A 25,524-nucleotide genomic window follows, 5' to 3' on the forward strand; every position below is an offset into this window, starting at 1 on the left:
TCGCACAAAGTGAGAATCCCGATTTGCTAATATATATATATATATATATATATATATATATATATATATATATATATGCGTGCACGCACGCACGCACCTAAAATGTGGAAGTCTTTTTGAACGTTGGCTATTGAAAGTACTTTATCTACACTATTTAATTTGAATCATTGATTGTTTTTATTATGACTGTAATTTGAATTATGACTATTTTATATTTGCCTCTGGCAATGCACTACATACGAATTGTTCTCAATTCAAAAAAAAAAAATCGCCTTTCTTTATTTTTTGAATAGCGGAAATATGTAAACTACTGTGTTCTTGTTCATCTTTTAGAAAAAAAAAAGGTAGAATAATTTTACCTTGTGCAAGGAGAAGGTGCGGACACAGAAAGTGGCCAATTCGATGGTGTCCAACAGGGTCACTTGGGTCATACCATAGGTTTCAGTGCCACGACTGGGCCAGTACTGGTCACACTTGATCTGTGAAAGACGAGAAAGGATTTAAATAACATCTCCGATAAACACGATGCGAAAAAAAAAAAAAAAAAATTTAAAAACATGCCCAATGTGACTGAAATATATCGAAAGAAGCACAGAGCTCATCTCACACATCCATGGCCCCCTGTGGATTAAAACACCAGCGAGAGCTGATAGAAACTGCAGGGAAGCTTCTCTCCACAGCAAAAATACAATAACACTGTCCCAGAAACACAATTCCCATCTAAACCCGACCCTATATCTTACACGGAATAAAACATGAACTATATATATTTTATTCTATATCTGTTCAAATAACAAGCCTTTATGTTAACATGCTTGTGCAGCAGGCCTGCAAAAAGCACTTAGCTGCCCTTTGCTAGTACATCTCCTTCAATACGATGCGACACGCCGGAAAACATTCTCTCTCCCATTTCCTGCTCCAGCTGACATTGATCGTCCGGCCGCCACCTGTCCTGATGGCGCCTGACAGTGGAGGACAGCGCCTGTCAGGATGGCGCCCAGGTAAACAACCCAGGTGGTTCGGGATGGAGGAGAATGAAGTGCAGACACTCGGGGAAAGAGAGCCTGATGTTGACACTGCTTGGGCTTGACGGGATGAAGTCAGGTTTGCCTGACAAGTCCACTTGTTCGGAGGAAATTACTTTATCATACATCAGTGTATTTTTATTATTTTTTGCCTGGCCATCTGCACACTCTGGTTGAAAAACGCCTCAAAGGACAGATAACATAGTATGTAAACAACATACTAAAGGCGTAGTATTAAACCAGCTTATGTACGATACAGTGCCAAACTAGGGCTGGGTGCCTTTTTTTAATATCTCGATATTTTTAGGCCATATCGCGATACACGATATATATCTCGATATTTTGCCTTGGCCTTGAATGAACACTTGATGCATATTATCACAGCAGTATGATGATTCTATGTGTCTACATTAAAACAGTCTTGTTCATACTGCATTAATATATGCTCTAATAATGGGAACATTATCACAATTTCAAAAGGGTTAAAAACAATAAAAATTAGTTCCCAAAGGCTTGTTTGAATTTTTTGAAATTTTTTTCAAAATTTTACCGGTCCCGGAATATCCCTAAAAAAAGCTTTAAAGTGCCTTTTTTTCGCTCTCTGCGAAGACACTGTCCATTTTCCTGTGACGTCATACAGTGCTGCCAATACAAACAAACAATGGCGAATACCACAGCAAGATATAGTGACATTAGCTCGGATTCAGACTCGGATTTCAGTGGCATAAGCGATTCAACAGATTACGCATGTATTGAAACGGATGGTTGGAGTATAAAAGTATTGAAGAAGAAACTGAAGCTATTGAGCGAATAGCTATTGACGCTATTCATAGCCATAGCTTGGCCGAATAGCTGCGTTAGCATCGCCGGTAAAATGTGCGGAACAAACGATCAGGACTTTCACATCTTGTGACACTGGAGCAACTTAAATCCGTCGATTGGTAAGTGTTTGTTTCGCATTAAATGTGGGTGGAAGGAAACGTAATATAGTTGCAAATGCATCTGCAGGTTATCCATACATCTCTGTGCCATGTCTGCTTTAGCACCGACGGTAAATAGCATGTTAGCATCCATTAGCTGGCAGTCAACATCAACAAAACTCACCTTTGTGATTTCGTTGACTTTATCGTTGCAAATGCATCTGCAGGTTATCCATACATCTCTGTGCCATGTCTGTCATCGCCGGTAAAATGTGCAGACACTCCGGCACATTCAATGGGGGTCTGGCGGCAGATTTCTTGCCACTTTCGCATCTTCGGGCCAGTGGTGCAACTTGAATCCCTCCCTGTTAGTGTTGTTACACCCTCCGACAACACACCGACGAGGCATGATGTCTCCAAGGTTCCAGAAAATAGTCGAAAAAACGGAAAATGTTTGCAATGTGTTGAAAATGTAAAGGCGTTTATTTCGCCCAAATTCACCCATTTAGAGTTCGGAAATCGGTTAAAAAAATATATGGTATTTTTTCTGCACCATCAAGGTATATATTGACGCTTACATAGGTCTGGTGATAATGTTCCCCTTTAAAGGCCTACTGAAATGAGATTTTCTTATATAAACGGGGATAGCAGGTCCATTCTATGTGTCATACTTGATCATTTCGCGATATTGCCATATTTTTGCTGAAAGGATTTAGTAGAGAAAATCGACGATAAAGTTCGCAACTTTTGGTCACTAACAGAAAAGCCCTGCCTTTACCGGAAGTCGCAGACGATGACGTCACATGTTGATGGCTCCTCATATCCTCACATTATTTTTAATGGGAGTCTCCAACAAAAAGAGCTGTTCGCACTGAGAAAACGACAATTTCCCCATTAATTTGAGCGATGATAAAAGATTCGTGTTTGATGATATTGATAGCGACGGACTAGAAGAAAAAAAAAAAAAAGTAAAAAAAAAACGCGATTGCATTGGTGTTTCATCTGACATCACATGGACAAAGATAAGACCTTCTGGAGGAAAATTCTGTGGTCAGATGAAACAAAAATTGAGCTGTGTGGCCACAATACCCAGCAATATGTTTGCAGGAGAAAAGATGAAGCCTTCGATCCCAGGAAAACCATTCCTACCATCAACCTCTGTCAACCTCTCTGTCAACCTATCAAGGACAGAGGTCGCCAAGGCAGGTCCAACATCACCGACCCCAGAACACAAATGTACACAAAGTTTTGCAGAAAGTCTTTCCAGAAGAGTGGAATTTAGTCACAGATGCTGCAAAACCTCCACTGCTCACAACTTAATTGTAGCCTTCCGCTCTGCTCAGAAAGCAGCGTCTTGAGTGTTGAAAGTCACAAACAGCGTGTTGTTTCCACGGCAACTTTTCTCACTTTCGCAACCGCTATGAAAAAATAAAAAAACAGAGCCCAGCCCCCCCTGTGGCTGTTGCTTAACTTATCAGATATGAACAGGTAGGCCCTTTGTGTTCTTTCGCTGCATTCAAATTCCACAAATGTAATTTCTCCACTTCTCTATGGGCCGCGGCAGGAAAATCAAGTCTGATTCCCCACCAATGAAGTCGGAGTGTGCAACTGGGAAATCACAGCAAAGCTGCGGCATTTTTCACATTTTGTTCATCGCTCTTCATGAATCACTGATTTGATTTGGATGTATATCCGGGAAGGAGCAAAGCAAAAAAGAAGGAGAAAACAAACGTACCCGTGACTTCTCCTCCAGTCGGGTCATCATGACCACGGTGGCGGCTCGCTGCTCCCACACCATCCTCCAGAAGTCCCCGAAGGTTTCTGGTAAAGGACCCTGGGTGGCGATGTAAGCGTTCTGTTTCCTGTAGCCGTCGATGTAGTTGGCGTTGATGTAGTCGCTCCCTGTGATGCCTGCACGAGGAGCACAGGAGGAAATACTAATAAAAACGCCTCAGAGGAAGCAACGTTCTTTCGAGGGCCTTTTGTTTTGTTTTTTTTACTTCTTTGCTTAAGTTTATAGAACAGTTTTCATGTTTTTATTTTTTATTACACAATGTTGTCGACGTGCCAGCAGCTACTTTACATTTCACAGACAGTAACCTTGTTCCTCCATCAGTGAAGGTGTGACTAAAAAGAATATGTAATGCTTCCTCTCAAAATCGGATGTTGGTGTGAAATGTAATTTATTTCTAAGCCGCTGTCATAAATGCATAATTAATATTTCTGTAAATACATTTTCTCCGCTTTAATGTAATTGAGCACACTTTTGAACATTGATTAATTGCAATTAATCAAAATTATTTTTAACCTTTTTGACTTTGGGGCCCAACATTTTCAAAAATTAACACTGAATTAGTTATCTTACTTAGTGGTTAGAGTGTCCGCCCTAAGATGGGTAGGTTGTGAGTTCAAACCCCGGCCGTGTCATACCAAAGACTATAAAATTGGGACCCATTACCTCCCTGCTCGGCACTCAGCATCAAGGGTTGGAATTGGGGGTTAAATCACCAAAAATGATTCCCGGGCGCGGCCACCGCTGCTGCCCACTGCTCCCCTCACCTCCCAGGCGGTAATCAAGGGTGATGGGTCAAATGCAGAGAATAATTTCACCACACCTAGTGTGAGTGTTGACAATCATTGCTACTTTGACTTATTCAATATGTTTTTATCTAACCTACTTACAGTTTACAACTTTGTCCAAGGATATGAAACCATGTGTTGATTATCAAGACTTAGGCCAGGCTGATTACAAAAACAAAATGCTAATTAAATATTCTGCAAAATAAGGGATTCATAAAAAATGCTGAAAAATATATTTACATACAATTACGCAGTGCTAAGATAAATTCTAACTAAATTAATAGTAAATTATATATATATGTATATATATATATTATTATACATACAATCTATTTAAGGTATATATATATAGACACATATATATATATATATATCCATCCATCATCCATCCATCTTCCGCTTAGCCGAGGTCAGGTCCCGGGGACAGCAGCCTAAGCAGGGAAGCCCAAACTTTCCTCTCCCCAGCCACTTCGTCCAGCTCTTCCCGGGGAATCCCGAGGCGTTCCCAGGCCAGCCGGGAGACATAGTCTTCCCAACGTGTCCTGAGTCTTCCCCGTGGCCTCCTACCGGTTGGACGTGCCCTAAACTCCTCCCTTGGGAGGCGTTCGGGTGGCATCCTGACCAGATGCCCAAACCACCTCAAAGGGCTCCTATCGATGTGGAGGAGCAGCGGTCTTACTTGGAGTTCCTCCCGGATGACAGAGCTTCTCACCCTATCTCTAAGGGAGAGCCCCGCCACCCGGCGGAGGAAACTCATTTCGGTCGATTGTACCCGTGATCTTGTCCTTTCGGTCATAACCCAAATCTCTGACCGCAGGTGAGGATGGGAATGTAGATCGACCGGTAAATTGAGAGCTTTGCCTTCCGGCTCAGCTCCTTCTTCACCACAACAGACCTGTACAGCGTCTGCATTACCGAAAACGTTGATCTGACGATCCACTCTTCCCTCACTCGTGAACAAGACTCCGAGGTACTTCAAAAAGCATAGACCTAATCCTGCAGCTGGATCGCTCCCAACTCGGGTGCAGCGTCATCCCCAGCTCCGACTTCACATTTCCGATGTAAACGGAACGGAGATGTGCTGTTTCGCCCCGAGACAAGTGCCACCGCATCTACATCTCTCAGCGTCTTCCAGCGGCGTTATCACCGCATCGGTAGTACGTTGCGGTGCTATAAGCAGGAGCGTTAACGAGCCCCAGAGGTTCACACGGGTTCCCCAGGCTGATTTTCACACCAGCATGTACAGTGGGGCAAAAAAGTATTTAGTCAGCCAGCGATTGTGTAAGTTCTCCCACTTAAAATGATGACAGAGGTCTGTAATTTTCATCATAGGTACACTTCAACTGTGAGAGACAGAATGTGAACAAAAAAATCCAGGAATTCACATTGTAGGAATTTTAAATAATTTATTAGTAAATTATTGTGGAAAATAAGTATTTGGTCAACCATTCAAATCTCTCACTGATTGAAGGATGTTTTGGCTCAAAATCTCACGATACATGGCTCCATTCATTCTTTCCTTAACACGGATCAATCGTCCTGTCCCCTTAGCAGAAAAACAGCCCCAAAGCATGATGTTTCCACCCCCATGCTTCACAGTAGGTGTGGTGTTCTTGGGATGCAACTCAGTATTCTTCTTCCTCCAAACACGACAAATTGAATTTATACCAAAATGGATACATGGATGATACAGCAGAGGATTGGGAGAATGTCATGTGGTCAGATGAAACCAAAATAGAACTTTTTGGTATAAACTCAACTCGTCGTGTTTGGAGGAAGAAGAATACTGAGTTGCATCCCAAGAACACCACACCTACTGTGAAGCATGGGGGGTGGAAACATCATGCTTTGGGGCTATTTTTCTGCTAAGGGGACAGGACGATTGATTGTAGCAATGACATCCCGACACCAATGATAAGTAGAAGACAGTCGTGATTCCAAACCTGTGTCAGCGACGGAAGCGTGCGTACTCTCCAAAGGTAAACGATGCTCCCTACATGAGGCTCGCGCGCCGTATAGCGAGGTTACAAAGTTGTACCGTCGTTTAAACGCGTGCTGTGCTAATCTGTCACTCAGCTCTGATCGATCCGCACGTCCCACAATGCAACCTTCTGGCAGTTTGTGTAAAAAGATAAGTCGTTATGTTGTTTAAAATGCCTTAATACACAGTTCAAGTATAGGACAGTTTCAGGTTGTTTTTAATTGATCTGTTTCCTCTGCATAGTCCTTGATCGTCTAAGTGGGCCTTGATCGGCTTGTCTGATATTGATTGTCTGTGCCTCCACCTCCTACGCAGGGATTAAAGGGATTTCCTCCCTAAGAAGCACATTTGTGTTTTCTTATATTTGAACGTAATGTTAATGTCCATACTTGCCAACCTTGAGACCTCCGATTTCGGGAGGTGGGGGGCGTGGTGGAGGCGTGGTTGGGTTTGGGGGCGTGGTTAAGATGGGAGGAGTATAATTCACCAACTCGAGTATTTCATATATATATATATATAAATATATATGTATGAAATACTTGACTTTCAGTGAATTCTAGCTATATATATTTATTTTATTATATATATATATAAATAAAAGAAATAGTTGAATTTCCGACGGCACCTGTCGAATACACAGTAATAAAAACAGAGTTGTTCTACTAACTGTAATGTGCTTGCTGGTTACTATTAAAAAAAAACAACAACACTTACCTTTCACTATTCGATTAACCTTTGTTCTGCCATTTGCGTATAGGCGAGCGATCTCCAAATCCGGGAACATATATCACGGTTTTGTTGTAGACATCCGTAAATAAGAACGGGATGTTGCTTCCAGCTACCAGCATAGCCATCTTTGTCTCAGCATAAGATACACCATCGGCTCTCCATTTTGCGAGGTGGCCCATAATACTGGGTTGTGAACGATGCTGCGCTGCGGACGCTTTGTGCTTCGCTGACCGTTCATGGCTGAGTATATCCGTTCGACCGCTGTGTTCAATGGAGAAGTCTGTTCTACAAAATTTACAGGCAACATACCCCTTCCCCTTCGAACTCTCCTGGATAAACTGAAATTCTTGTTTCCAATCGTTCTGGAACTTGCAAGCGTATTTCGTCATTTTGCTCGTCGACGGTGTAATATATTGGGTCGGAGTCAATAACCAGGCGACGTGATGAAGTTAGGTCTCTTTACTGTGGGGTTCAGAACAGACTCCCTAATGCATGTTCCTTGACTGCACTTAAATGTAGAATATATGTAGAATATATTTACATTCTATTGTATTCTATGTACAGTAGATGGCAGTATTGTCCTGTTTAAGAGGGTCAGGTTCTCGGGAGAAGCGCTGAATTTCGGGAGTCTCCCGGAAAATCCGGGAGGGTTGGCAAGTATGTTAATGTCACAAGTAAACCTCCTGATTTTTTGTTCAATTATTTATTGTTTGTTAAGTAAAATTACAAATCATAATTTATTTAAATCTTAAATAATCCAACACCCAGTTTAAGTGTGCTGCAATGGTGTTATTTAGATGATTGATTGTCCACCATTATGTTTAAATCTAGAGCTGTCCGATAATATCGGACTGCCGATATTATCGGACGATAAATGCTTTAAAATATAAAATTGGAAATAATCAGCATCGGTTTCAAAATTATCGGTATCGGTTCCAAAATGTAAAATGTATGACTTTTTAAAACGCCGCTGTGTGCACGGACGTAGGGAAAAGTACAGAGCGCCAATAAACCTTAAGCCACTGCCTTTCATGCCGGCCCAGTCATGTAATATCTACAACTTCACAAACTTGAGGGTTCCTGTTCGAATCCAGCTCCCGCCATCCTAGTCACTGTGGTTGTGTCTTAGGGCAAGACTCTGATATACTGCAAAAGTAGATTACCACTGCCATGCTGCAATGTGAAGTGAATTATATTTATATAGCGCTTTTCTCTAGTGACTCAAAACGCTTTACATAGTGAAACCCAATATCTAAGTTACATTTAAACCAGTGTGGGTGACACTGGGAGCAGGTGGGTAAAGTGTCTTGCCCAAGGACACTACGGCAGTGACTGGGATGGCGGGAGCGGGAATCGAACCTGGAACCCTCAAGTTGCTTGCAAGGCCACTCTACCAACCGAGCTATGCCGCCCCACACTACATTGTTTTATGTAATATGCTGCAGGGTTAATCAGTGTCAAGCGTTTTGGGACAATTATGTGGAAAAAGTGCTGTATAAATATAATTCATTCATAATTCATTCATTCATTACTGCCTGCAAGTGACGGCGAAAGGATAACTAACTCTCAGGTTTGCGTTTGAGAGTCACGTAGCTCTGAGTGACGTCGCAGCAGCCAAGCGACAAAGAACGGAACAATCGGCTGGGCTAATTTAAGAGTTGAGGTGCAGTGAGGACAAGAAACAGGGTGGAGTGGAAGAGAGAGCGAGATGCTGGTAAGAAGAACTAATGAAACAGAATTGAAATTAGTGGATAAGAACGTAAACTATGCGAATAGCATTAAAGGGAGACTACGCTATCTGACTGCCTGGTTTTAGTCATGACTAAATGAACGGAGAGCGGCGACGTGCTTGAATTGTTATTCTGCTGAAACTAATGGCAAAATCACTGCAGTGTAAAATACACATTTCAGACCTGATTAATTTATGTATTTATGGACCAGGCGTTTGTTTTTTTTTTTCTTTTCTTTCATTCCTCTACCCTTTTTTTTTTGTGTTGTTGCAGCTCCAAATTGTGAGGTGCTGAAACTGAACATTTCGCTCACACAAAAGGGGGAATGGGGGAGACATTTTGGCATCATTGAGAGGAGTCGGGAGTCGTTCTGGTGTTGCAAACCAGGAACAATGTCGGCGGCGAAGGGCGACTCCATCTGGCGGGCTCTACAGATTTGGGAGTCAGAGGGAGGGCCACAGGTGTCAAATGCAAGGTCCGGGGGCCAAATATGGTCTCGCCACCTCATTTTACGTGGTGTGCCACATCCTTTTATGTGGTGCGCCGCCTTCTTTTATGTGGTGCCGCCCTCATTTCATGTGGTGCGCCACCTTCTTTTATGTGGTGCCGCCCTCATTTCATGTGGTGCACCACCTTCTTTTATGTGGTGCCGCCCTCATTTCATGTGGTGCGCCACCTTCTTTTATGTGGAGCCCGCCCTCATTTCATGTGGTGCACCACCTCCTTTTATGTGGTGCGCCACCTTCTTTTATGTGGTGCGCCCGTCATTTCACGTGGTGCGCCCGTCATTTTATGTGGTGCGCCACCTTCTTTTATGTGGTGTCGCCCTCATTTCATGTGGTGCGCCACCTCCTTTTATGTGGTGCGCCACCTTCTTTTATGTGGAGCCCGCCCTCATTTCATGTGGTGCGCCACCTCATTTTATGTGGTGCGCCACCTTCTTTTATGTGGTGCGCCGCCTTCTTTTATGTGGTGCCGCCCTCATTTCATGTGGTGTGCCACCTCCTTTTATGTGGTGCGCCGCCTTCTTTTATGTGGTGCCGCCCTCATTTCATGTGGTGTGCCACCTCCTTTTATGTGGTGCCCGCCCGCATTTCATGTGGTGCACCACCTCCTTTTATGTGGTGCGCCACCTTCTTTTATGTGGTGCGCCACCTCTTTTAATGTGGTGCGCCACCTTCTTTTATGTGGTGCGCCACCTTCTTTTATGTGGTGTCGCCCTCATTTCATGTGGTGCGCCACCTCCTTTTATGTGGTGCGCCACATTCTTTTATGTGGTGCGCCACCTTCTTTTATGTGGTGCGCCGCCTTATTTTATGTGGTGCCGCCCTCATTTCATGTGGTGTGCCACCTTCTTTTATGTGGAGCCCGCCCTCATTTCATGTGGTGCGCCACCTCATTTTATGTGGTGCGCCACCTCATTTTATGTGGTGCGCCACCTTCTTTTATGTGGAGCCCGCCCTCATTTCATGTGGTGCGCCACCTCATTTTATGTGGTGCGCCACCTCATTTTATGTGGTGCGCCACATTCTTTTATGTGGTGCGCCACCTTCTTTTATGTGGTGCGCCGCCTTATTTTATGTGGTGCCGCCCTCATTTCATGTGGTGTGCCACCTTCTTTTATGTGGTGCGCCGCCTTCTTTTATGTGGTGCCGCCCTCATTTCATGTGGTGTGCCACCTCCTTTTATGTGGTGCCGCCCTCATTTCATGTGGTGCGCCACCTTCTTTTATGTGGTGCCGCCCTCATTTCATGTGGTGTGCCACCTCCTTTTATGTGGTGCGCAACCTTCTTTTATGTGGTGCGCCACCTTTTTTTATGTGGTGCGCCACCTTATTTTATGTGGTGCGCCGCCTCATTTCATGTGGTGCACCACCTTTTTTTATGTGGTGCGCCACCTTATTTTATGTGGTGCGCCACCTTATTTTATGTGGTGCCACCCTCATTTTATGTGGTGCGCCACCTCCTTTTATGTGGTGCGCCACCTTCTTTTATGTGGTGCGCTACCTTCTTTTATGTGGTGCCGCCCTCAGTTCATGTGGTGCGCCACCTCCTTTTATGTGGTGCGCCACCTCGTTTTATGTGGTGCCCCCCTCATTTTATGTGGTGCGCCGCCTCACTTTATGTGGTGCACCACCTTTTTTTATGTAGTGCGCCACCTTATTTTATGTGGTGCGCCGCCTCATTTTATGTGGTGCGCCACCTTTTTTTATGTGGTGCGCCACCTTTTTTTATGTGGTGCGCCACCTTATTTTATGTGGTGCGCTGCCTCATTTAATGTGGTGCACCACCTTTTTTTATGTAGTGCGCCACCTTATTTTATGTGGTGCGCTACCTTTATTTATGTGGTGCGCCGCCTCATTTCATGTGGTGCACCACCTTTTTTTATGTGGTGCGCCACCTTATTTTATGTGGTGCCGCTCTCATTTTATGTGGTGCCGCACTCATTTTATGTGGTGCGCCACCTCCTTTTATGTGGTGCGCCACCTTCTTTTATGTGGTGCGCTACCTTCTTTTATGTAGTGCCCCCCTCATTTTATGTGGTGCGCCGCCTCACTTTATGTGGTGCACCACCTTTTTTTATGTAGTGCGCCACCTTATTTTATTTGGTGCGCCACCTTATTTTATGTGGTGCGCCGCCTAATTTTATGTGGTGCGCCACCTTTTTTTATGTGGTGCGCCACCTTATTTTATGTGGTGCGCCGCCTCATTTCATGTGGTGCACCACCTTTTGTTATGTAGTGCGCCACCTTATTTTATGTGGTGCGCCACCTTATTTTATGTGGTGCGCCGCCTCATTTTATGTGGTGCGCCACCTTTTTTTATGTGGTGCGCCACCTTATTTTATGTGGTGCGCCGCCTCATTTCATGTGGTGCACCACCTTTTGTTATGTAGTGCGCCACCTTATTTTATGTGGTGCGCCACATTATTTTATGTGGTGCGCCGCCTCATTTTATGTGGTGCGCCACCTTTTTTTATGTGGTGCGCCACATTATTTTATGTGGTGCGCCACCTTTTTTTATGTGGTGCGCCACATTATTTTATGTGGTGCGCCACCTCATTTCATGTGGTGCACCACCTTTTTTTATGTAGTGCGCCACCTTATTTTATGTGGTGCGCCACCTTATTTTGTGGTGCGCCGCCTCATTTTATGTGGTGCGCCACCTTTTTTATGTGGTGCGCCGCCTCATTTCATGTGGTGCGCCACATTATTTTATGTGGCTTGCACAAAATGGCTGGAAAAAACAAAGCACATTCTGACAAAATGCATGTATTATTCTTTCAATTTTTGACAGAAAATTTACTGCATCCAAATGTTGTTTGATATGTTCTGATCCATTAATTTGTTAGTCAAAATTATAGTAATCAAAAAGAGAATCCGATACAAATAGCGTAATGAGGCTATTAGGGACGGCGTGGCGCAGTGGAAGAGTGGCCGTGCGCAACCCGAGGGTCCCTGGTTCAATTCCAACCTCGTCACGTCCGTTGTGTCCTGAGCAAGACACTTCACCCTTGCTCCTGATGGGTGCTGGTTGGCGCCTTGCATGGCAGCTCCCTCCATCAGTGTGTGAATGTGTGTGTGAATGGGTAAATGTGGAAGTAGTGTCAAAGCGCTTTGAGTACCTTGAAGGTAGAAAAGCGCTATACAAGTACAACCCATTTATCATTTATCATTATACATTTATATTCATATAGATTCTGAGGGCAGCCATAATTGTGATGTGGGCCTCGATAAAAACATGTTGATGAATGACAACAATTTATAAGTGTTGATGGGACAAAAAAGGTAGCGATACAAACACTAAATTCTTGATCTGTGCTTTAGTATTAGATCAGACCCAAAAGATGGACTTTAGAAAAACACATTTACCTTGACTGAAAACACAAGACCAAAATAATCAATAAACTCAAACCCTCCATTCAGACGGAAACAATAGAAACATCTACAATGACTGTCTTACCCTCGATGGGAGCCAGGATGACGCGGGAGTGGTCGTACGCAATGACATTGGCGTAACGATTCTTCGGCTTGTTCACCTCCAGGTTGGAATGCTCCCAGGTGAACTGCTGGCCTGGATCGATGGACTGACAACACAAGAAGAAAAGCCACGTGAGGCGCTGAGAAATAGTAGTACAATTTCAATTTTGTCATGATAAAACCATAGCCCCCCAGGCCAGAGCCTAGGGGTCTTCATAACCCTTCTTAAAACTTATCTCTTCTCGCTGGCCTTTAACCTGAGCTGAGACTGCCAATTAGGCCACCATTTCTAGTATCTCCCCCTTCGCTTTACTTTTTTTTTTTCAGTTTTTCACACTTTTATTGTTTCATTATGTTTATCTTGCAATTTTACTTTTTATTCAAACCCTTTCACCGTATTGCGTTAGCAGAATCTTGTTGAGCTTATGCATTTATTATGTTCTTTGTTTTTTTTTCTCTCCATGCTTTTTAACCTGTAAAGCACTTTGGTCCAATTTAAAAAATTGTTGTAAACGTGCTACATAAATAAAGTTGCAGGGAGAACAGTAGACACTACTTGGGTGTGTGTACATATATATATATATATATATGTATACATGTATATATATTTACATATATATATATATATATATATATATATATATGCATACATATATGTAAACATGTATATATATTTACATATATACATACGCATATATATGTGTATGTAAATATGTATATGTAAATACATATACATACATATGTATAAACATATATATATACACACATATGTATACATATATGTATATTCGTATACACATACATATATATATACATATGTATATATACATACATTTGTATATATATATATATACACATGTATATATATACACATGTATATATATATACATACATTTGTATATATATATACATACACACATACATATATATACATCTATACACATACATATGTATATACAGTACATATATATGTGTCTGTATATACACACATATATATATATATATATATATATATATATATATATATATATATATATGCACACATTTTTACATATACACATATGTGTGTATGTGTATATATATATATATATATATATATATATATATATATATATATACACACATACATATATATACATGTTTATACATCTATACACATACATATGTATATACAGTACATAAAATGTGCCTGTATATATACACACACACACACATACATATATATATATATATATATATATATATATATATATATATATATATATATATATATATATATATATATATATGCACACATTTTTACATATAAAAGTGTGTGTGTGTATATATATATATATTTGTATACATATACACATATATGTGTGTATGTGTATATATATATATATATATATATATATATATATATATATATATATATATATATATATATATATATATATACATATACACATACACACACACACACACAAACACACATATACATTTAGTTACTTTACAAGCATTCAGCTTTTGGCCCCCAGCCAAAATGATATTCGGTATCGGATTAGAAAGAAAATCAATGTTATCACACATCAATACTAAAAACTCGATTCAACTAAAAACGTAACTGAAAATCAAACTTAACTCAACCTTGCCGTCTTTTCTCTATTTGTCTTCCTTGTCACTCCTTTCTTCGTCTACCAGGTCCTTCAGTTTTGTCTCCTCTCATCTTTTCTCATTCTTGTAAAAGCGCACGGACTCATACAATTTTCACATTGACGTTCGCTGAATTATGGAATGGCATTCTTTATTGATTCTCTCAATAGGGACACGCGATTTGTCGCGGCGTCAAACGTAACAAACGTACGGCAGCCGCAAAACATCTGGAGAACTTCTCATGGGTAAAGAAACATCAACAAGCCCAAACAGAATGAAGCCGATTGTTGATTCTGTGCAATTTCAGGCGGGGAGTCAAGTTGCGTGTGGTCTACTGAGAGTAATCTTCAAGTGTGACAGCTTCAAGAAGGAGGTGAGGAAGGAAGAAGTCTGCGGTTTGTCTCCTCACACGCCGCCTGTCATGTGTGGAATATTGGTGTGATGGCTCCTGTTGGCCTTTGACATCAGACTAAATATCACGTAAACATGAGCACCACGAGACCACACTGACTAGACCACCAACTTTAAATAAGACAACCTTCAGTTTGCAAATTGTCACACACAACCTGGATTTATCCAAACCCCATTTCCATGAGTTGGGAAATTGTGTTAGATGTAAATATAAACAGAATACGATGATTTGCAAATCATTTTCAACCCATATTCAATTGAATGCACTACAAACCGGATGACACAATGTCGAATATTTCCAGAAACAATTTGAAATGTGGACTCATCAGACCACAGAACACTTTTCCACTTTGCATCAGTCCATCTTAGATGATCTCGGGCCAAGAGAAGCCGGCGGCGTTTCTGGATGTTGTTGATAAATGGCTTTTGCTTTGCGTAGTACAGATTTAACTGGTACTTACAGATGTAGCGACAAACTGTATTTAATGACAGTGGTTTTCTGAAGTGTTCCTGAGCCCATGTGGTGATATCCTCTAGAGATTGATGTCGGTTTTTGATACAGTGCCGTCTGAGGGATCGAAGGTCACGGTTATTCAATGTTGGTTTCCGGCCATTCCGCTTACCTGGAGTGATTTCTCCAGATTCTCTGAACCTTTGATGATATTATGGACGGTAGATGTTGAAATCCCTAAATTTCTTGCAATTGCACTTTGAGAGACATTGTTCTTAAACTGTTTGACTATTTGCTCATGCAGTTGTGGACAAAGGGGTGTACCTCGCCCCATCCTTTCATGTGAAAGACTGAGCATTTTTTTGAAAATCTGTTTTTATACCCAATCATGGCACCCACCTGTTCCCAATTAGCCTGCACACCTGTGGGATGTTCCAAATAAGTGTTTGATGAGCATTCCTCACTTTATCAGTATTTATTGCGACCTTTCCAGACTTCTTTGTCACGTGTTGGTGGCATCAAATTCTAATGTTAATGAATATTTGCAACAAAAAAAAAAGTTTATCAGTTTAAACATCAAATATGTTGTCTTTGTGGCATATTCAACTGAATATGGGTTGAAAATGATTTGCAAATCATTGTATTCCGTTTATAGTTACATATTCCGTTTATATTTACATCCAACACAATTTTCCAACTCATATGGAAACGGGGTGTGTAGAATATTGTAAGATTTGATTTAGGACAGAGGTGTTGAGAGTGTTTTGTATAGACCTATACCATAGTTTATACCAAACCGTGAAGACATTTGTTATTTTTCGTTGTCTGAGAATCCTACTTTGAAGGAATCCCCACTTCCCCCACGGGTTAAACTATCTCACTTGATTGAGCCTTCTCCATCATTGTGCGCGGTTACAATGGGCCAACTTCTAGCTAATTCTATTGCTTCTGCACTAAAGTGTTGTTATTTTGGTGTGATAACACTATACTAATTAGTGCTGACGCTCTTTACTTTGCTCATTTCAGTTCAGACTGGAGCAAGTTCCATGTTGAGGGTGCTGCAAAACTGGAAGCCCATTTTCCGATTCAGTTAGAACTGGAAGAATGGACAAAAGCAGGACATCCGTGGAACATAGGGCAGAGCCTCTTAGAGAAGTCTAAATAAAATGTGGGGCCAGCCCAAAACAGAGGGAGAGTAAATAAGGTATAGCCAGAGATCCGTACAAACAGGATTTCAAACACACGCAAAAGGTCTGCAACTAGAGGCGGCATGGCTTAGTGGGTAGAGCGGTTGCAGGGTCGCTCCCCGACTCTTAACATCCAAAAATCGCTGTCGTTGTGTCCTTGGGCAGGACACTTCACCCTTGCTCACACTGGTGAATGAATGATGAATGACAGGTGGTGATAGCAACTGACGACAGTTGCTATCTATGTTTACCATAAATTAACGTGGACCCCTACTTAAACAAGTTGATAAACTTATACGGCTGTTACCATTTAGAGGTCAATTGTACGGAATATGTACTGTACTGTGCAATGTACTAATAAAAGTATCAATCAATCAATCAAGTGCAGTTCAGTCTGAAAGTCCCACTCTAGATAGGAACTGACTGTGGTCAGTTGCTATCTATGCTTACCATGAATTGATTAACATGGACCCCGACCTAAAAAAGTTGTAAAACTTATTCGGCTGTTATCATTTAGTGGTCAATTGTACAGAATATGTACTGAACTGTGCAATCTACTAATAAAAGTTTCAATCAACCAATCAAGTGCAGTTCAGTCTGAAAGTCCCACTCTAGATAGCAACTGACGGAGCCCGGCCCAAGATGGCGGCAAGGAGGCGTGGCCGGCAGTCCGACAGCGAGGCCGGGCTCCGGCGTGCCCTGCCTTGTTGTCGGACCGCAGGCCACGCCTCCTCGCCGCCATCTTGCAGCGGGCTACTGTGTGCCCCGCTTCGCTGTCGGACTGCCGGCTCCGCCTCTTCACAGTACTGTACTGTGGAATCAACGAAAAAAAAGTTCCAATCAATCAATCAAGTGCAGTTCAGTCTGAAAATCCCACTCTAGATAGCAACAGACTGTTGTCCGTTGTGAAGTGAATTATATTTATATAGCGCTTTTCTCTAGTGACTCAAAGCGCTTTACATAGTGAAACCCAATATCTAAGTTACATTTTTAAACCAGTGTGGGTGGCACTGGGAGCAGGTGGGTAAAGTGTCTTGCCCAAGGACACAACGGCAGTGACTAGTATGGCAGAAGCGGGAATCGAACCTGCAACCCTCAAGTTGCTGACACGGCCGCTCTACCAACCGAGCTATCCCGCCCCAGTTGCTATCTATGCTTACCATGAATTGATTAACGTGGACCCCGAGCTAAAAAAGTTGAAAAACTTATTCGGCTGTTACCATTTAGAGGTCAATTGTACAGAATATGTACTGTACTGTGCAATCTACTAATAAAAGTTTCAATCAATCAATCAAGTGCAGTTCAGTCTGAAAGTCCCACTCTAGATAGCAACTGACTGTGGTCAGTTGCTATCTATGCTTACCATGAATTGATTAACGTGGACCCCGACTTAAACAAGTTGAAAAACTAATTCGGGTGTTGCCATCCATTTTCTACCGCTTATTCCCTTTGGGACCGCTGGTGCCTACCTCAGCTACAATCGGGCGGAAGGCGGCGTACACCCTGGACAAGTCGCCACCTCATCGCAGGGCCAATCGGGTGTTGCCATTTATTGGTCAATGGTACGGAATATGGACTGTACTGTACAATTTACTGATAAAAGTTTCAATTCAAGTCAAAATTGGAATTGCCACAAAACACATTTAAAGATATTCAACACTCTACTGCCGCCTGACCCCTAATTTGTCACGTTTCATGTGTCAGGTAAACCGTGAAGAATGAGTCCCCTTCATACCGTAGACTTATCAGTAGAATTATGGTGGAATTTCTAAAATACAGTTAATGTTTCACTGTAAGGTTCTTCTAAATTCTGTCAATTCTACATTTGTATCCCCCCTGGTTGTATATTTGCAGATAACTGACAGACTGAATACGAAAAAAGTCATTATTTGGGGCAGCCTTTCCGTAGTTGCGTGTTTGTTGGTATGATCTTCTCCTCATCGCTGCTTGAGACCTTCTCTCAATGCCCACATCAAATCCTCAATAACCCAGCCTCCACACAGCATCCCTGCCGCCTCTTTCCTCCATTTTTCTTCTACCGCTACTTCCCGCCTGGCTAAAAAAACAATCAGTCACCGGTCCACAGAGCGCCGCTTGGCAAGCCGGAGCACCGCGAACGAGTGGCCATTCATCAGGAAAATAACAAAATTAAAATTACACTTCTCCCTTTAATTTGGTCATTTATTCTTCCTGGGGGATGACGGGGCTGTGTGAAAGAGAGGGGACGGGTAGAGAGTAAAAAAAAAAAAATCGGGTGGTTGAATTCTCTCTTTTAAGACAAATAATTAGACTTCGGCCATCCCGCTTCTCTCACCGCCTTGAAGAAAAACAAGCTTATCCCTTTGGTGCACGGCTCAGCTCAGGATTTATGAATAATAGATATCTGAGAAATAGCGGAATGCTATGAGAAGTCATTATCCGCCAACATCCAACATACACTGGCAGGCATGATGATGGCAATTCAAGCCGGTGTCGCCGCTAGTTTTGTTTTTTTTACCGCAGCCTGGCGTGTGGCGAGGCGACAGGTGCGGTGATTTAGGAATGGCGAGCAGGAGATATTGCTTGTATGCAAACAAGAGCTGATTCAGCGCTCCTGATTTCTAATCAGCGCCGGTGTCATTTATAACCCGAGTGGTCCGGGAGCTCAAACAGCACAACAACAAGAAGACATTGCTGGGGAAAAACTCAGAGCATGTGCATGGCAGTAAATCTATACTCTTCTATAAGGCTGCGTTCACCCTAGGGCTCTCTTTGACTAAACATTTTATAGTCAAATGTGATTCATTAGATTTCGCCTATCATCGACCATCAGTCGATTCTATGAAGGGTTTTTTTTTAAAGAGAAATAAACAAATGGTGATATTTAGTACTATATACTGACTGGTCACGAAGGCTACGTTCAAACTGCAGGATTGGATGTCCAGATTTTTGGGACGATTATGACCTTTTTAATGGCCGTTCATACTACAAAAAAAACCTATATATTTAATGTGAACGCAATCTGACCTGCATGCGAACATGATGTCCAGGCGTCGCGCAGTGAGAAATAATCGGTGATAAAGGAAAAAAAAAAAAGAAGCAAACGTTGTGATGCTTTTTGGAAATTACGCTTAAAATTATCAAAATACGTAAATATTAGGGATGTCCGATAAAATCGGACTGCCGATGTTATCGGCCGATAAATGCTTTAAAAAGTAATATCGGAAATGATCGGTATCGGTTTCAAAAAGCAAAATTTATGATTTATGATAAAACGCTGCTGTGTACACGGACGTAGGAAGTAGTACAGAGCGCCAATAAACCTTAAAGGCACTCCTTTTGCGTGCCGGCCCAATCACATATTATCTACAGTTTTTCACACACACAAGTGATTGCAAGGCATACTTGGTCAACAGCCATACAGGTCACACTGAAAGTGGCCGTATAAACAACTTTAACACTGATACAAATATGCGCCACACTGTGAACCCACACCAAACAAGAATGAGGAACATTTCGAGAGAACATCCGCACCGTAACACAACATAAGCACAACAGAACAAATACCCAGAACCCCTTGCAGCACTAACTCTCCCGGGTCTACAATATACACCCCCCGCAACTCTCTACACCACTCCACCTTAACCGCGCCCACCTCAACCTCCTCATGCTCTCTCAGGGGGAGCATGTCCCAAATTCCTAAATGCTGTTTTGAGGCATGTTAAAAGAAATAATCTATTTTGTGACTTCAATAATAAATATGGCAGTGCCATGTTGGCATTTTTTTTCCATAACTTGAGTGGATATACTTTTGGAAAACCTTGTTACATTGTTTGATGCATCCAGCGGGGCATCACAACAAAATTAGCCATAATAATGTTTTAATTCCACGACTGTATGTATCGGTATCGGTTGATATCGGAATCGGTAATTAAGAGTTGGACAATATCGGAATATTGGATATCGGCAAAAAAGCCATTATCAGACATCTCTAGTAAATATTAAATGTTATTATAAATGTTGTCCTTGTACACGCGGCTATTGTGCCAGGACTGACACCAACATGGATCGGGGGCATGTTTACAATTGATTTAGCTCCAAAGTGCCCCTAAAGCAGACTTGGGCAAATTAAAGCCCGGGGGCCACATGCGGCCCGTTAAGCTTTTCAATCTGGCCCGCCGGCAATTCCCAAATCATTTTTTTAGATCTTTAAGATGGAAAGTGTAGCTGCGATTATGATGTGCAGTGATGTTTTCAAATGACCGTAAGTTTTGAACTATACAAAGTATTTCAATGGTTGGAATCTGCGCTTTTGCACGATATGCTAGTTACTATGGTAATCTAATTAGTTAATATGGTCATCTAATTAGGTACAATGGTAATCTACGTCACAGCAGCTTAGACGAGGCACCAAGCAGTGTGGGCGGGAAGCGTTTCCACAGACGCGGAAGGAGATTTTCACAACAACGTTCTAAAGCTTAGTGATATATAGAATAGAATAGAAGGTACTTTTTTGATCCCTGGGGCAAATATCAGATGTATCAGATTGTAGGTGAGTTTATTGTGTACCCTTCGCGTTCATATTTCACTGTTTGTTGCATTTTTGTTGCGTTTCACATGATTGTGTGACATTCATATGTTGTCAATATTCAGTGTTTTATCCTTCATAGAAAACATAAAAAATTCCATTCCGTTTTTTAAGGCGGTCTGTCATAATGTTTTTAGCATTCAAAAAGACATTATTGTGAGGTTTTGGATTAGTGTTCCTAAAAATAGGTATACCGGCCCCCAGACACATTTTCTTTTCTAAATGTGGCCCCCGAGTCAAAATAATTTCCCGGGCCTGCTGCCCCTCCACACCCCCATTATTTTTGCTAAGCTGTCTGTCATGATGCTATGCCCCTCTCCCCAATTTGGCCCAAAAGTCTGGATCTGCAAAAAAAAAGAAATAAAAAAAAAGGAAGAAAATAAATTTATGATTGCAAAAAAATTAAAATTTGAATCTGAAAAAAAACCCAACAGAAACTCAAATATCCAAATATGTGAAGGTAAAAAAATAAAGAAATAAATAAAAATAAGAGCAAGAGTAAATCGTAATTATATTCAGTGTTATATTTTTACCAACTCCGTTTCCATATGAGTTGGGAAATTGTGTTAGATGTACTGTAAAGATAAACGGAAAAAAATGATTTGTTAATCCTTTTCAACCCATATTCAGTTGAATGCACTACAAAGACAAGATATTTGATGTTCAAACTCATAAACGTAATTTTTTTTTGCAAATAATAAGTAACTTAGAATTTCATGGCTGCAACTTTTGCCAAAGTAGTTGGGAAAGGGCATGTTCACCACTGTGTTGCATCACATTTTCATTTAACAACACTCAATAAACATTTGGGAACTGAGGAATTGTCGAATATTTCCAAAAACAATTTGAAATGTGGACTCGTCAGACCACAGAACACTTTGCATCAGTCCATCTTAGATGATCTCGGGCCCATTGAAGCCAGCTGCGTTTCTGTATGTTGTTGATAAATTGCTTTTGCTTTGCATAGTAGAGCTTTAACTTGCACTTACAGATGTAGCGACGAACTGTATTTAGTGACAGTGGTTTTCTGAAGGGTTCCTGAGCCCATGTGGTGATATCCTTTAGAGATTGATGTCGGTTTTTGAGTGATCGAAGGTCACCGTCAATCAATATTGGTTTCTGGCCATGCCGCTTACGTGGAGTGATTTCTCCAGATTATCTGAACCTTTTGATGATATTATGGACCGTAGATGTTGAAATCCCTAAATTTCTTGCAATTGCACTTTGAGAAACGTTCTTAAACTGTTTGATTATTTGCTCACGCAGTTGTAGACAAAGGGGTGTACCTCGCCCCATCCTTTCTTGTGAAAGACTGAGCATTTTTTGGGAAGCTGTTTTTTCCCCCAATCATGGCACCCACCTGTTCCCAATTAGCCTGCACACCTGTGGGATGTTCCAAATAAGTGTTTGATGAGTATTCCTCAACTCTATCAGTATTTATTGCCACCTTTCCCAACTTCTTTGTCACGTGTTGCTGGCATCAAATTCTAAAGTTCACGATCATTTTGAAAAAAAAAAAAATGTTTTATCAGTTTGAAAATCAAATATGTTGTCTTTGTAGCATATTCAACTGAATATGGGTTGAATATGATTTGCAAATCTTTGTATTCCGTTTATATTTACACCTAACACAATTTTCCAACTTATATGGAAACGAGGTTTGTATAACAATATTTATAATTAGGTGTTTTTCAGAATTCAGCATCAACACTTTATTTTTTTCACACCTTTTGACCTTAATTTAGTTCCATACGTTTCAAGCTAAACGATGCAAAATCACACAAAAAAACTCCCTTGAACTCAACGTCTGGCTGTGGCATGAACAGTATTTGCATACAAGCCTACTGTAATGGAAGCGAATACGTTTGATGGTGACATAAGCATCAAAAAACGAACAATATATAATAACACATTGTCTTGTGTTCTGCCGGGTACAAAATCAGACAGATGCGAAACGCCAAGCTTCCTCCCACTCACCTCATATTCCTGGGAAAGCTTGAGGTTGTCGTTGGCCTTCAGAAGCTCCGTGTGCTCCGCCAGCTCGGAGATGGGAATGGGAGGGTGATTCATCATACCTGATCGCCAAAACAAAAGTAGCGGAAGAAGGAAGTTTAGTGCCACGAAGACAACTTGGTGCACATTTCACGGAATGCATAGCTTTCTGGGAGCGAGGCTCTGTGCGTCACGAGACTGAAGGTCGGGTTTTAGTGATGGTGAGGATTGTGTGCAACATGGTGGAAATCAAAAGGCAAGCAAATGTGTATTAATCGGATTTGTTATAGGAACTTGACTGCGCCAGACCAGAGCTTGGAGATAGCAATAGGGGGTCTCCCGATGCAACTTTTTCCACTTACAATACAATTCAGATATTGGAGTCTCGAGTATTGGCCGATACAAATATTGACCCAATCCGATATTAGCACGCTTGTACTATTTTGAAGTATGGTACGTTAGAAAAGGCTTAATCAAGAGAAATTACTCATATTATTTACCATTTTGAACTCTAATTTATAATAAATAATTCACCCCTATACAATATTCTACCCTAATACCTTACTGTGCAATATTACCCTTCGAGTGCAATACATCCGACAATGTGTTGTATTTTAGTTTTATCCTGACTTCTCTTTTTCTGCACCTGTGCTATCAGTGTTTCATCCTCGGCAAGGGGAGGACCTTGTGGCACACCTGCTCTCAACTAACCTGGCAGTATTTAGGCTCGTCACTGACAGCTTGGCCTCGCCGGTTATTGTATTCCGAACTCCCCTCGTGCATGCACCTGCTTCACCAGTTTTAACTACTTTGTCCTGAATTCCCAAATCTCTTGTATGTTTATTTTCTAGTCTCCCTGAGGTAAAATTATTTCTTGTTTTGGACTCTTGCCTTGCTCAGTGTGCCCTGGCCATTTCACACGCCGACCTCTGAGGAACCTATTTTGTCCTGATTTGATGGTATGCGTTTCTGCCCCATCACCCTTAGTTATCCCTTTTTGTCTAAATCATTTTTTCTCCTTTTTTGTAATCCCACCTTATCCTGGGGTCACCCCCACTTGACCAAGACCTTAACACAATGATTGTTATTCATTACTCCGGTACTTTTGTCTTGCTTTTTATATTGTACAGTGTTTGTATATTGTACAGGATTGCTTATTATTTTTGTTGGAGAGTAGTCTGTTTTTTTTCAATTCTTAGTTTGATCTTTATTACCTCTTGTTTAATTTATTTTCATCCCATATATGTTCTAACTACCGCACCTTAAATTGGAGTCCTTAATCTCGTTATATGCAAATATAATGACAATAAAGTCCATTTTATTCTATTCATTTTATTCTATTCAACTGGAATGAGCATATGTAATTTTAATTTCAAATGTAATGGAAATTGTTTTTGTCAACACACAATCATTTATAAATGTATGTTTATGACACAGTAAATGATATGGAATGATACGGACACGTTTGTTACTGGGTACTTTCTAATCCGCTTCAATCTTGAAGACTTTGTATCTGCAAGTAATATGCAACTATAATTAAGTGTACTTGTTTATATTGACAAATGTTGTTCAATCAAGAACACTTTATGTTTGGCTAGCTTGTGTGCTATTGTGTGCTTAGCTTTCTTGTAGCTGCTAGCTCCTAGCAGCCTAAAAACCTGCCACGTTTATCTTTTGTAAACAATGCGCCACAAACAGGCTGTCCAGCTTTGCACACGTACATTTGTTGCAGGACTGTTTGTATTGAAGCACTTATATAAGAAACTTTAGAGGAAGGCGGTATAAACTGATACATTTTTATTTTTTTTGTCATAACGGAACGATATACAATAACTATATCGGATCTGGATACCCTTAGTAATTATTCTCTTTTGGCAACCCTTAGTGGCCACAATAATCCATTAAATTAAGCTCAAGACGTGGTGAGATGAATGATGCGGACACATTGGTTACTGGGTACTTTCTAATACGCTTCCGCCTTGGAAACTTTGTATCTGTAAGTAAATATGCAATTATAATTAATTGTTGATATTGACAAATGTGATGTTTTAGACTGTAATATTGTGAAATTAAAGACACTTATTATGTTAGGCTAGCTTGTGTGCTATTGTGTGCTTAGCTGTTGTGTAGCTGCTAGCTTCTGGTCGCCTATAGCCTACCATGTACCTTTTTGTAAATGACTTTGATTTTAGCTATTTACTGGCCGCCGAACTTTGCACAAGTAAAGGACTGCTTGTATGTGAGCGCTTATATTGAAGATTTTGGATCTGATTAGACCGATGTCATACTTAAATCGTGAATTTACTGAAAAAAAATAAAAATATTACTTAGTAGTGT

At 41.2% G+C, this 25,524-nt stretch overlaps 1 protein-coding gene across 10 annotated transcripts in view; it reads right to left on the reverse strand.

Moving 5' to 3' along the window:
* The window catches only part of ptprsa (protein tyrosine phosphatase receptor type Sa), a 701,781-nt gene that overhangs the window by 71,298 nt on the left and 604,959 nt on the right, over positions 1-25,524 (reverse strand). For all 10 annotated transcript variants that reach the window (XM_061883335.1, XM_061883337.1, XM_061883336.1 and 7 more), the window contains 4 exons: positions 23,173-23,270; positions 12,928-13,051; positions 3,681-3,856; positions 360-479 (listed from right to left, as the gene is read on the reverse strand). In XM_061883335.1, coding sequence (XP_061739319.1) covers positions 360-479; positions 3,681-3,856; positions 12,928-13,051; positions 23,173-23,270 — 518 coding nt within the window. The remainder of the gene's footprint in view (positions 1-359; positions 480-3,680; positions 3,857-12,927; positions 13,052-23,172; positions 23,271-25,524) is intronic.

This window comes from Nerophis ophidion, linkage group LG22 (genome assembly GCF_033978795.1).
Source record: "Nerophis ophidion isolate RoL-2023_Sa linkage group LG22, RoL_Noph_v1.0, whole genome shotgun sequence".
In the NCBI taxonomy this organism is placed as follows: Eukaryota; Metazoa; Chordata; class Actinopteri; order Syngnathiformes; family Syngnathidae; genus Nerophis; species Nerophis ophidion.